General features: G+C 32.4%; 1 protein-coding gene across 1 annotated transcript in view; it reads right to left on the minus strand.

The window, feature by feature from the left end:
* SI (sucrase-isomaltase) overlaps positions 1–12,411 on the minus strand; it is an 84,533-nt gene extending 72,122 nt beyond the window's left edge. The window contains exons 1-8 of the mRNA XM_070242531.1: positions 12,251–12,411; positions 10,646–10,773; positions 6,720–6,837; positions 6,319–6,428; positions 5,238–5,389; positions 3,924–4,095; positions 2,384–2,483; positions 1,292–1,404 (exon numbers count right to left, since the gene is read on the minus strand). Coding sequence (XP_070098632.1) covers positions 1,292–1,404; positions 2,384–2,483; positions 3,924–4,095; positions 5,238–5,389; positions 6,319–6,428; positions 6,720–6,837; positions 10,646–10,773; positions 12,251–12,368 — 1,011 coding nt within the window. The 5' untranslated portion in view covers positions 12,369–12,411. The remainder of the gene's footprint in view (positions 1–1,291; positions 1,405–2,383; positions 2,484–3,923; positions 4,096–5,237; positions 5,390–6,318; positions 6,429–6,719; positions 6,838–10,645; positions 10,774–12,250) is intronic.
* Between the last annotated feature and the right edge of the window lie 310 nt (positions 12,412–12,721).

The following is a 12,721-nucleotide window of genomic DNA, read 5'->3' on the forward strand; positions in this document are numbered from 1 at the left end:
TACACCAGTCTTTTATTGCTTAAGTTCAAGTCAATTCAATCAAGTACCCACAAAATGATATAAGCAAGCGCACTACTGTCATACGGATGCTGCATTCACATGTCAAGCATGACCCAAAGGCAACTACTGCTGAGCACAGTCTTTTCTGAGTATGTAATAGACAACTATTCCAACTAATATGTCACAAATCAAATATCAAATTCTTTCAAAAAACGTGCTGTCCTCTGTTCTGATGGTGTGATAACCACACACAAAGTCTGTGTATAGGCCAGCCTAGCACTGTAATTATGATTTCATATTACAGAGACTGTAAAGTTTGTGTGCTTTTCTGAAATTCACATCTATGAACAGCAATTTGAGGATTGTTAGACATTGTAAATTAGTTAATTTTGTAAAATCCTAGCTACTCTTATTTCAGGTTTTTGGACCCTAATTAAAAAAAAGTTTTTGATAGTAATTACTTCTCCTTTGAGATCATTTTAGGAAATGGGAATTACATTTCAAAAGATATATCAATAAAACAAGAATTTAAAAATAGTCACGTCCTTAAATAACATACCAGTAAAAATAGTTTATTTTTCCATGATAACACCAGGAATTACATATGCCAACAGTCACAGGAGAACAATTATTTGGAAGAAACTTTTAAAATCAGGTTCAAGGTAAGCCCTGGATTCCTTACCTCTCTAAGGTCCATCTTGGTCCCAGGCACGTTAAGATGTTATTTAATACGTAAATGAGAGTTGCTTAGACAGTGACCTTAGACATAAGACTTCTGACTATGTCTCAAAATCTACATTTCTAAGCCTGAATGCCAGAACCAGTTTTCCTGGAGTTCACCTACTGTGCATTGACAGCAAGTTTCACTAGCCTTCCTCATAACTCAGTTGCCTCTAGGATTTTTATCACAGGGATGTACGACCTATACAGCCATTGCCTGTCCTCAGTCTTGAGGATAACATACTTCCTTTTGCTTTATTCCACCAAAGTAGGTCATGAATAAGTAAAGATTTAATATGCAACATCTCAAAGAAATCCAACAACTGAACTCAGCTGCCTACAAGCAAGAAACAATCTGATATCAGAAACATAGATGTTTAAATAGACATAAGCTTCATTGTATAGGAAAAATAAAAACCACCTACTCATATCTGAAAAATGATAAGATCTAAAAATGTATTTAGCTAACAGGCCCCAGATATCTTAAAGAAAGCCATTTAAATATGTGGGCATGTTCGCTGAAAGGAAAGCATGGTAGGAAAGGATTTCATAAAATAGACCTGAAACGCACCTCTTGATACTGTTGAACTACTTGTTCTGGTGTATCTCCTAGAAAGATGTAAAAGTCCAGAATGCCACCAATAACTCTGTAAGTTACTATTGGAGTAGGCTGGATGAAAATCTCTACAAAATAAAAATTGGAAAGCATATGTAAATAGTAAAAATATACAGAGTGACAAAATAATTACAGAGTTTACTTAAACTACTTCCTGTCAACCACATAATGTTTACACTATTTTTAAATAGTTAAGATGAAACAAGACAGTGAAGATAGGAAGAATATGGGAGAAAAGTAGAATGCCACCATGTCTGAGGTTTATGACAGGCTAGCCCAGATGTTTCCTTCTCCGGAGGCTGGCAAAGCTCCCCTGGAGACTGCAGAGCAAGGGATAGTCGATCAGTCCTTGCACAACAAAAAGATTTCTTTCTAAAATCGAATGTCAATTAGTTATTTTAATTGAAGTTTCTCTAAATGATCACCTTATCACGTTAATTTCTAAGAAAATACTACAAAGCTTTTTAATTTAATTTTTCTATATGTAAAACATAGCAATTGCCTAGATAGCCAGATGATATATACTTTTCCTGCTGGAACATTATAAATTTTTATAACATTATATCATCACTGATTCATGTATTAAATGTACGTATTGTACTCACAATATTAAAGAAACAAAGGATTCTACATTAGTTGAATTATGATAAACTAAAAAACTATTCTTCCTTCTTTCAATCCCTACATAGACTTTTTTCTTTTCTTTTTTTTTTTGTTTGTAGTGACGTATTAACTTATCTTAACAGATAAGGCTGTAGGAATGGGAATATTCGTTTGCATGGATGTGTTTCAATGTTTCTCTGAAGAGAAAAAAAAAAGGGTACCTGAAGATCACAACATAGCATATTCTCCCCAAAATAGAAGCACTGATATGCAAAAATCCACTGTCTCACTAACCAAAAAACCTGCTTATAATAATTTCACACGCTAATCATTAACAATAGAGTTTCCTCTGATACATGATATCTATGATTAGAATACAGGGAGCAGTTAAAACATTTCAAGTTAAATCTCATTTGAATATATTATCAGATAAATTACTCTTACCCATTGCATTGCTGTTCATTAAGAAAACACCAAAAGACTTTCCGGAAGTATCTTCAATGCACATGAAGAACGTTTGATGGCCATATAAATTATTATTGTTCTATAAGGCAAAAATTTGAAAATTAACCTTTAAGCATATTTAAAATAAAAAGATCATGTATTTAAAATGGTATGACTTCCAATTTGTTTCTGTAATTTACTCCTCACATCTCCACACTAATTTTCTCTACAGTGTGTACGACATGAAAACTTGCAGCACAAAAAACATCTAACTTATTTTAATTACTGATATATTAAGATATAAAAGCATATAATATATTATGCTATTAACATATCACAATTTTTCTTTATGTTTTATTGTGATTACATAAGTTTTAATGAGCAATTCATGATAGAGCAATGGCATGTTCATCCATTATGCCCCATGTAAGCCCAAGGCACTGCAGGAAACTCCAAGATGATGTCTACCCTTATAGAACATTTGCAGTACATGTGTTGAGAGCTGATGAGTGCATGAAATGGTAGAGGCAAGTTAGAAATACACTTATAAGGTGAAAGAGAAAAGACTTCTTGGCTGATTGGATATGGAGGTTCAAAGGAAAGAATGTATGGAAAATAGCTATGAGGTTCCCAGCCTGGTGTTTTTTAGGTGTTTATTACAGATAAAGAAGACATAAACAAAAATTAGTTGAAATTACTAGTAGTTCTGTACCAAATAAGGCTCTTTAAAACAAAAACACATTCATTTGGGGGACTGAAATAGTTAGCACTGGCATTTAAAAAAATCACTAATATTTGACTCAAAGCAATCATGAATCAATAAAAAATAATTTCTTAGTATGTTATGATCTTTGCCATTGAAGAATCTCATATTCTAGAAGTATAGACAAGCACATACACAAATGATATACGGTGATGATTGTCATATCAAATTATGAAAAAAGCGTTAGAAAAGAAAGACTAATTCTATATGAGGGAGTTTGGGAGAAATTCTTATGAGGCAAAACTTCAAATGAGCTCTCAATGGCTTATTGCATAAATGATAAAGAACTTGAAAGTTTAGTACATACAAAGAGAACTAATTCCCTGTGCAAATATGTGAATCTATGGAAGATATCATATGTTATGGAAGAGAAGGAAGTAGGCATAGATAGATCTATCCAATAGATAGGCAGACAAAGATTTCTTCTACATATCATACAAATCTATGTAGAATATGGGAAGCATTTGGAATTATTCTACTGCAGTGACTAGCCATGGACAGATTTAAATACAAGAGTGGCTAAAAAGGAAATAATAAAATATGAAAATCAAAATAAAACATTCATAAAGTGGAAATACTTCTTTAAACATTCATTAAGTCTATTGATCACTAATTGAGTTAATTTAGGACTTTTCTATCACTCTTCATCCCTAAAGTAAATAAGCTTCTGGATTTAGGTATCACTGACATCAAATAAATGATGGTTTCAAATAGGCTAAAATCAACTTCTGCTCCAATATAATGATTTTATTTATAACAAGAAATATAGTTCCTTACATCACCAGGCAGTTGATCCCGGGTAAAAAGTGGCCATTTTTTCCAATATAAATCATGACGAAATCTCTTATGAATATGTTCCCCAATACCATAAATATATTCACTGGGAAGTCTGGTTGAGATCTGTAAATACTGGTCAGAGTACACCAGGGGACCGATGCTGGTGTCAAACCTGCACCATGAAAGAGAGAAATAAATGATCTTGAAACAGAAAATGTTCCACCAAATATGGGTCTATGTTATCATCCAGAATATTTCATTTTAAATGTCAGTCTTTAGCTGTGATCACTTCTTAGGAACACATGAATTATACCATAACCAGAACTTGCCAATTTCACAAACACAACTTACTTCATCATCACCAACATGATTCTTAACAAGAATTCTCTCCTTCAATCTTCATCACAATCCCAAAGTATAACTACCATTATCAGTCCCATTGCAGAGATGACACAAATTGGGAGAATCAATTCTTGTTTTCTAAGGTGGCAAATCTGTGGCCAGCAGAGCCAGATTTCAAACACAGTTCTGGGTCGTTTCAGAGACAGGGTTATAATATATAGTACTATACTGGCTTCCACACCTCTAACATATATAGTAAAATTAACTTCAAAGTCATTTTTCCAAAAAGAAAAGGTTGTGTGTTTTACGCATATCAAAAATATACTACGAGAAATGGTAAATGGCATTCAATATTTTTGTGATTTAACAGTCAATTGAAAATTATTAAAACATATTTAAGAAAAGCGATTGCTGAGATTCAAGCTCGTCAATTGCTTAATTAACTTTTCTTGGAGATGCAAGAGAATTTATTCTGAAAATTATTAAATTCCTTGCCACAAATGTCCTTCAAAATACATTCATACTGAAGGCATTCAAGCAATATTTAACTTAATACATAGATATATATGAAAAGAACTTTAGTATTACTATGAATATTAGGCCCCCTCTGAACAGTAACTATTTGACTCTACAAATTGGCAACAGTGCATGATAAATGACGTGGGAAGGACACAGAGGAATTCTAGGCATGCAAATATAGGCACAGCTAACATTGTACCAGTGATGCTCTCCCCCTTCACCTTTGGCCCCAATTTCTAGATTTTCATTCACGTTCTCACAATTTTCATCTACAGGAAATAAAACTCCTTTGCCATTATAATTTTTACAAAAATGTACACCCACGTTCTTTTGGGAGAAAATTTCTTCTTTCTGAAAATGCCTTGAAATCAAGACTCTACTAATTCTGTGATAATAGAATAAAATCACCAGTTCTTTAAACTTATATAAGTGTAAAATGAGATAATTACTCACAAAGTTCTATTATTGCTTTTTCTAATGACTTTGATGCTAAATGGATTTTCTGTAACCTGCACATCATATAAAGTTTCAGAATCTGTGGTTCCAGTAGGTTCTTTTACAAACTGATGAGGAACTTCATATCTTCTATTATTCGGATCTGTAATCTGCAAAGATTTAAACAAATTAGCATTACTTGATTCAAAACTACTACTTTCCAATTCTGAATTGTGTTAAATGCAAATTCTAAATAGAAATTAATAAATTTAATAAATTTATAAATGAGCAATTAATCTAGTCACAAACTTAATTTTTTAACATTTTTAAATGGCTATGCACGGAATAAATTTTATAATTTGTTAAGGAATAAATAGAATTAATTGTTTATAAAAGTATTGTATATAAAATAAAGATGTTTATTGGACCGATATAAAACAATTAACGACAGTATTACCAAATATTGATTCTTAAACAATACTTCTTACAAATTTAATTTCCTTGTTGCTTTTCAGTGTTCACTCTGTTAGAAATCTCATAAGAATCTTGAATTTTGTTTAAAAAAACTCAATTCCTGTGAATTGTTCTAAAAAATAACATACAAAGGATATGGTGTTGTTTTCATTTCCAGATCCAAAAAGCCATGCTAGTAAACTACTTCTTAAGAAAACAGCAGGGATTAGTTTCTTAGAAATCATAAATAAAGTGACACCAATCAAAAGAACTACTGAGTGTAAGTCACACTTAAGCAGCACAACTAATACCTCTCTCAAATTAAATTTTAAACTAATTCTTCATCATAATCTGTTGTTATAATAAAAATTACTACAGGTTATTAAGTGTTTATTCTTCTTTTAACAGTGTATCAAATATTTTACATTGAAGATATTATTAAATTCTCCAAAAATAACTGCCAGAGGAATTATTTCTTATGTTGTATTTGATTAAACAGGCACAGAGAAGTGAAATAACTAATCCAAATAGTCCTTTGCTTGGAATAAATATTTCTTCAGAGGGAAAATGTCTTATTAGGGTGACGGGTGTGCTCATATCATGCCTTTTATTATTAATCCTTCATTAGAAATCTCAAAAATCAAACCTTGAACCGGAAACGATTGGGTGTCTGACTTTGAGTTGTTAAGAGAACACTGTTAATGTCATCTCCAAATAGTGTAGGTGAAGGTATCCTGTTTAATCTGGCTTCAAGCCCTTAAAGAAAGGAAAAAGTTGACATGAGTGATGACTTTATTCATAAAGATTAATAATTATTAAATATTTTTATAATTTTACTGCCTTTACCATAAATAATGATATTTTTAACTTGGAAGATACACTCATTCAAAAAATGAATCCTTAATATAATCAATTTGAACATTTTTGTGTACACAATTCCCATTTGATTGTATTTAAGAAATTTTTCTAAAGAAAAATTTAAAACATATTTTTTTCATTCCACTTAAAATATATTATATGAGATCACCATGATAGCACACTTCTCACCAGTATTATTTGTTGTCATTTCCTCAACATTATAGCCATGGTTATCTACGAAGAAGCACCAAGGAATAACAGAGTCATTCCATGGCCTCCAGCAGCAACCCCGCGATGCACAAAGTGCCTGATAAAAACATTTATAAGAAGAATCATATGATTAGTATTGTTATCATATGTGTCAGTCTCTATGTTTTAAACATTCACTCATTCTAATAAATGCTGGAATAAATGTTTTAAAAATGCCTTATTTCTTAAAATACACACTATGTTAAAATTTCACTTATTCTTTTGTTTCTCTCATTTGGAAGACATATAAATATTGGAAGAATTGAATTAATTACCCCTATCAGAGATTGATGCTCTGAGATGTGATTTATCAAATTTATATATCAATACATATTATTGTAAGCTCGTGTATTTTACAGGTTCTTGCCCTCTGGGTAATTATAATCTATTCTGTTGTCATACAGTCAATGCAGAAGAGCTGAAAAACTTATTGTGTACTAATTATGTATCAAGCTGCCAGTCAGGCTATAAAGATGAAGACACGGCCCTGAATTCAAGCCTAAATATAAGGTTTATGGTAGTTATTTCCAGCTAATTATTAGATCAATATTTAATTAAACTATTTAAACTAGTTTATGTGCCAGGTTTGCAACTAGTTGCTGCTGCTGCATTGAATAAAGCAAAATATTGAATTCTCAGTAATTTTGTGATCTATATGGAAAGATTATGTGAAGTGAAAGAAAATGAAAAGGTATACATGTTGATATAAAAAGTTCAACACATGTTTATGCTGTGTGTTAACACTGGTATAATTAAAAATCTACTTATTTAAATTTAATAGTGTGACACACTTTTATAATTTGAACACCTGTGGGCTTTTTTTTCTTGGCTCTTTGCATTGAAAAAAGCTAAAGCCTCTACTGATAGTGGCTGACACTATACATGTTAACTTCTCTCCTATTTTAATATCAAGTTAAAGTGGCATCAGATACACATATGTGTGCAGAAATACACACACATACGTACAGTGCAAACAGGAGTACAAGTGGACCTGACCATTGTGGAGGGTCATTATCTAACCAAATCTAAAGTGTGTGATTTGTGATCAGGCAATTTTACTTCTGCTATCTAACTTAGAGAAATAGTCCCAGCAATACAAAGAGAGAGTTCTACAAAAATTGTCACTTACAGTACCCTTTATGAAAGACTTTTTTTAAATGGTGGTACAAAACAAAAAGGTAGAATTAGACATAGATATATTGATTTTGAAAGGTGTAAAGGTGCCAAATTTAAAAAACAAGAGAAAGGAAATAAGCAAATTATAATTGCATCTTATAATATAAAGAATATATAGTAAGATGGAATTACACAAAGTTCCTCCAAACATACTGTATTGATTTCTTAGGGCTGTTGTAACAGCCGTGAACATGGTGGTTTAAATCAAATCAACAGAAGTTTATTCTATCACAGTTCTGGGGTCTAGAAGTCCTAATTCAAGGTGTCAGCAAAACCGAACTCCCTCTGAGACTCTAGGAAAGAATACTTCCTGATCTGTTCCCAGCTTCTAGTGGCTCCTGGTAATCCTCAGTACTTCTTGGTTTGAAGATACATTACTCTAACCTCTACTTCCATCTTCACACAGACTTCTTCCCTGTGGTTTTCTGTGTGTCATCCACTCCTCTTGTATGGACATCAGTCATTGGATTTAGGGTCCACTCTAATTCAGTATAACTTAATTTAACTAACTACATCTGCAAAGGCCCTATTTCCAAATACGGTCAGATTCTGAGTCTCTAAGTAAACACGAATTTTTGGAGGACATCATTCAACCCACTACATATACAAACCAAAATATTAGTTTAAAATGTATATCCTTATTCTTGCTTTTGCGATACTAATAATTTTGGTTTACTTTGTATAGATTTTGATGCGGTATTTATTTTTAGTTGCTCTACCTATTTTTCAGGATTTCAGGCATTTCTCTGATTATCTTGAATTCTTAATCTAACTTCAATTCTTTCTCTGCTACATTTGAAAAAGCAAAGAATTAAAACATTAAATATGCATCAATAGGTATAACTTAAGTAGGTAACAATACAATACATTTCTTAGGTTCTTATTTTTATTGTATGTCAGTGTATGTATACAGAATGATATGTAATAATACATAGTGGTTTGACTATGAACTGAATGGTGTCCCCCCACAATTCAGATGTAGGAATCCCTAACCCCCAAAGTGATTGTATTTGGAGATAGGGCCTTTAAGGAGGTAATTCAGATTAAGTGAGGTCCTAACGATGGGACTTTAATCTGATGGGACTGGAGTCCTCATAAGAAGAGGAAGAGACACCAGAGATCTTTCTCTCTCTCTCTCTCTGTGCCTGCCCAGAGGAAATTCCTGTGAAGACACCATAAGAACGCAGCTGTTTACCAGCCAGGAAGAGAGGTCTCACCAGAAACCAACCCTGATGGCACTTTGACTTCTAGCCTCCAGAACTGTGAGAAAATAAATGTCAGTTGTTTAAGCCACCTAGTCTGTGAGATTTTATTATGGAAGCTCCAGCTGACTAATATGCTCTAGGTAGAATTATAGAATTACCACTTTAAGTTCACCATCTTTTCTTAAATGACAAATATAAAATATATTAGCTGAAATTTGTTAACTTCTTAAGTTTAATTTGTTTCACACTGAAAACATCCTTTAGCAACCTAACAGTTTGACATTAAAAACTAATAGTAGGCATCAAAACCTTAAACCATTGGGTTTTAAAAGGTGTTTCCCTTTAAGATTCTAACAGCCATATTGTTCCTAATAGAATTCTATTTTAAGCTTCAATCTTTCCTAAGAAGAATATTAGCTAAAGAGAATATCTGGCCAATTTTTCCAGTGTGTCATAGTAAACGGTATGTTATCCAGCTCTTTTATCAATAGGTAAGCAATAGGATCCACTATTCCTAATATTGTCCCAAGAGGAATCTCAGCTATTAGCAAATTTTCATGGTAAATTAATCAGAAAATTATGTATTAACTACGATGTACCAATGGTAGAATAGGGCTAACAGAACTTTATAGTTTATTTGTTATTTTGTATGTGAAGACGGGAGTGGGAGAGGCGAGATACAGATATGCATATTATAGATATAGATATAACATATTACAGACATATTCATATAATAAAAGTATACAATATATCATAGACATGCATAATATATTATAGTAAATATATAATGTATAATAATTTCAATATGATTTATAATGGAATATTTACATTATATACAGATGGCAATATATTATAGATATGCATATCATATGTAGATATTGCAAAACGTGAATATACACACACACATACACACACACTCATTGACTTTTATTTCCATACAGGTTATGAAAACCAAGAAAGAGTCAATTTAGAGTTACATGAATCCATTTAGTTACCCTAATTTTCTCCATTTGAGCTTCTTCTCCCCAGTTAGCAAGTAATAAAAATACATAATAATAATTTTCAAAACATCAGTGTTACTTTACTTTCCACAGACACTTCTTAATGCCATCATTACAAATGCCCTAATGAAGCACTATTCTCTCTCAAATATTCTATATTGTCAAAGGAAATACATCTTTTTCTTTAAGAAATGGATTTGAGAAGATAGAATTTCAGGGAGGTTTATAAAATTAACAATAGCTTGTTAAGCATGGGAAAATAACTTGTTAACTAGAATTGAATACATGTACAGAAAAGCAAGCTCAGTAATTTCTATTATCTCTCATCTGTTTTTATAGAACTATAATAAAAAGATAGTTCAACCTAGTTGATGGTTAGATCTTTAAAAATATGGAATTGATCCAATATGAGCAATTATTTTAAAATAATTCTTATAATATATAATATATATTCATAACATCATTAAAGACTTTTGTTGCAAACCTGTGTTGGAAATTGTTCTGGAATGCAGTTTATTCTCTCATTGATAGCATCATTTAGCTCACTTGGACAATTTTCTGAACCAGGATATGCAGTGGTTGTACTAGTAGCTGGAGTAGAAGTACTAACTCCTGGGAAAGAAAATGGTCAATAAAATAAAACATACTATTAATTTTTTCCAGATTTTTCAAGTAATGAATACAATTTAAAAGAATACATTAATTTATATATAATGAAAATAAAATAAATTTTGCATTAAAAATTTATTTGCACATTCAGTTCCCAATCATTCAAACGAAATGATCCAAATGATATTTAGAAATTGACTGTGCAGAGTCGTGTTGACTGTTTCTTCAGAAAAAAATATATAGTCATAGAAGGGCGTGAGGTAGATTCAAAAGGAAACAAAATGTACAAACAACATTCCCACCACATTTACAATTTGTGTTTGATAGATGAAAAAGGAAGATGGAGAAACGTGGATGGGAACAGGATGTAGAGAAGGACACAAGAATTAGAGAAGAAAAGAGAAAAATAGGAGGAAGAAGGTACTTTGAAGTGAATAGAAGAGAAAGCAGAGAATAGCAAAGAAAAACAAATCCTAACTCTATATAATAAAGAGGAACTTTCTAGCAATCAGATATGGGTAAGACAAAATTGATTGCTTCTCAATGTAGTGAGCTTTCAGTTTACTGCAAGAAGGTAAAACAAAAGACTAACAGCAGTAGAAAACGCTAACTACAGTTAGCCTAGAAGATCTGTAACATCCTTTCCAATTCTGATTTGGTCAAGAGAGAATGATGAAGAAAGAGAAAGCAAGTTAGGCGGACCATACAAATATTCGGGGAAAAAGATAAACACTTCAAGCCTTTGTTCACATTCCTTCTACTTGTTTTTCTCATACAACCTCTTTCTCCTTAAAAAAGAACTGAGCCTAAGACAAAGAGTGTATTCCTCCAAATTTCCTACCCCCTTTGCAAGTGTCTGAAAGCCAGAGCAAAAAGCCAGTCTTCCCACTAATTACAGGAACCTCACTGCTAGCAGTAGACAATTATTCCACTTTCCATTAACACCTTGATCCTTGGCCTCTTTGCTATTTCTCAAGCAACACAATCTGGGAAAGGCCGTTAATGTCAAAGCACATAGATTCCTTAATTACAATGGCACTTCATTGAAATAACCAGGATACAATAGATTAAAAAGTTGGAACAATTAAATAACTTACCTGAGATCTTTTTTCACGTTTCATCTCATATAGATTACTTTTCAAAATCCATAATTATTATGAGTAAACTTTATCTTAATTTCACTATAATGCATTTTTTTTTTTTTAAAGATTGGCACCTGTGCTAACAACCGTTGCCAATCTTCTTTTTTTTCTCTCTGCTTTTTCTTCCCAAATTCCCCCAGTACATTGTGTATATTTTAGTTGTGGGTCCTTCTAGTTGTGGCATGTGGGACGCCACCTCACTGTGGCCTGACGAGCGGTGCCATGTCTGCGCTCAGGATCCAAACCATAAACCCTGGGCCGCTAAAGCGGAGCATGCGAACTCAACCACTCGGGCAAGGGGCCGGTCCCAATGTATAAGTATTTTTAACATTACTTACCTTCAACAGCAGGTGTCTTAGTTGCTAAAACAATAATTAGGGCAATAGCTATTATAGTAACTATAACAAAGAGGACAATCAGAATGATTTCTAAAGGAGTAAATTTCTTCTTTGCCATCTAAAGAAAGAAAAAGAATATAGTTTAATATGTAAAAAATATAACTACAATTAGCCACCATCATTATCATGATATTATATCCTTCCTTTTATATTTTTACTAAGCAAAACACAAGCAGAGGCGCAGACAGCTCTATCAGTTTATCATATAAAATAATAAACATTGGCAAAAAGGGAAACAACACATGCAATTTTAAGTAAAGGGAGTGAACGCACGATGCACATTATAGTAGCATGCTACAGAGGGAAAAAAAGATCTCCAAGCAGGTGTGCCTTGCTCTCTCATGTTAGAGCATTTTTCAAGTCAAAGAAACCTCACACTTGCACTATGCTTTTTAATTCTCACAACAATTC

This window comes from Equus caballus, chromosome 19 (assembly GCF_041296265.1).
Source record: "Equus caballus isolate H_3958 breed thoroughbred chromosome 19, TB-T2T, whole genome shotgun sequence".
Lineage (NCBI taxonomy): Eukaryota > Metazoa > Chordata > Mammalia > Perissodactyla > Equidae > Equus > Equus caballus.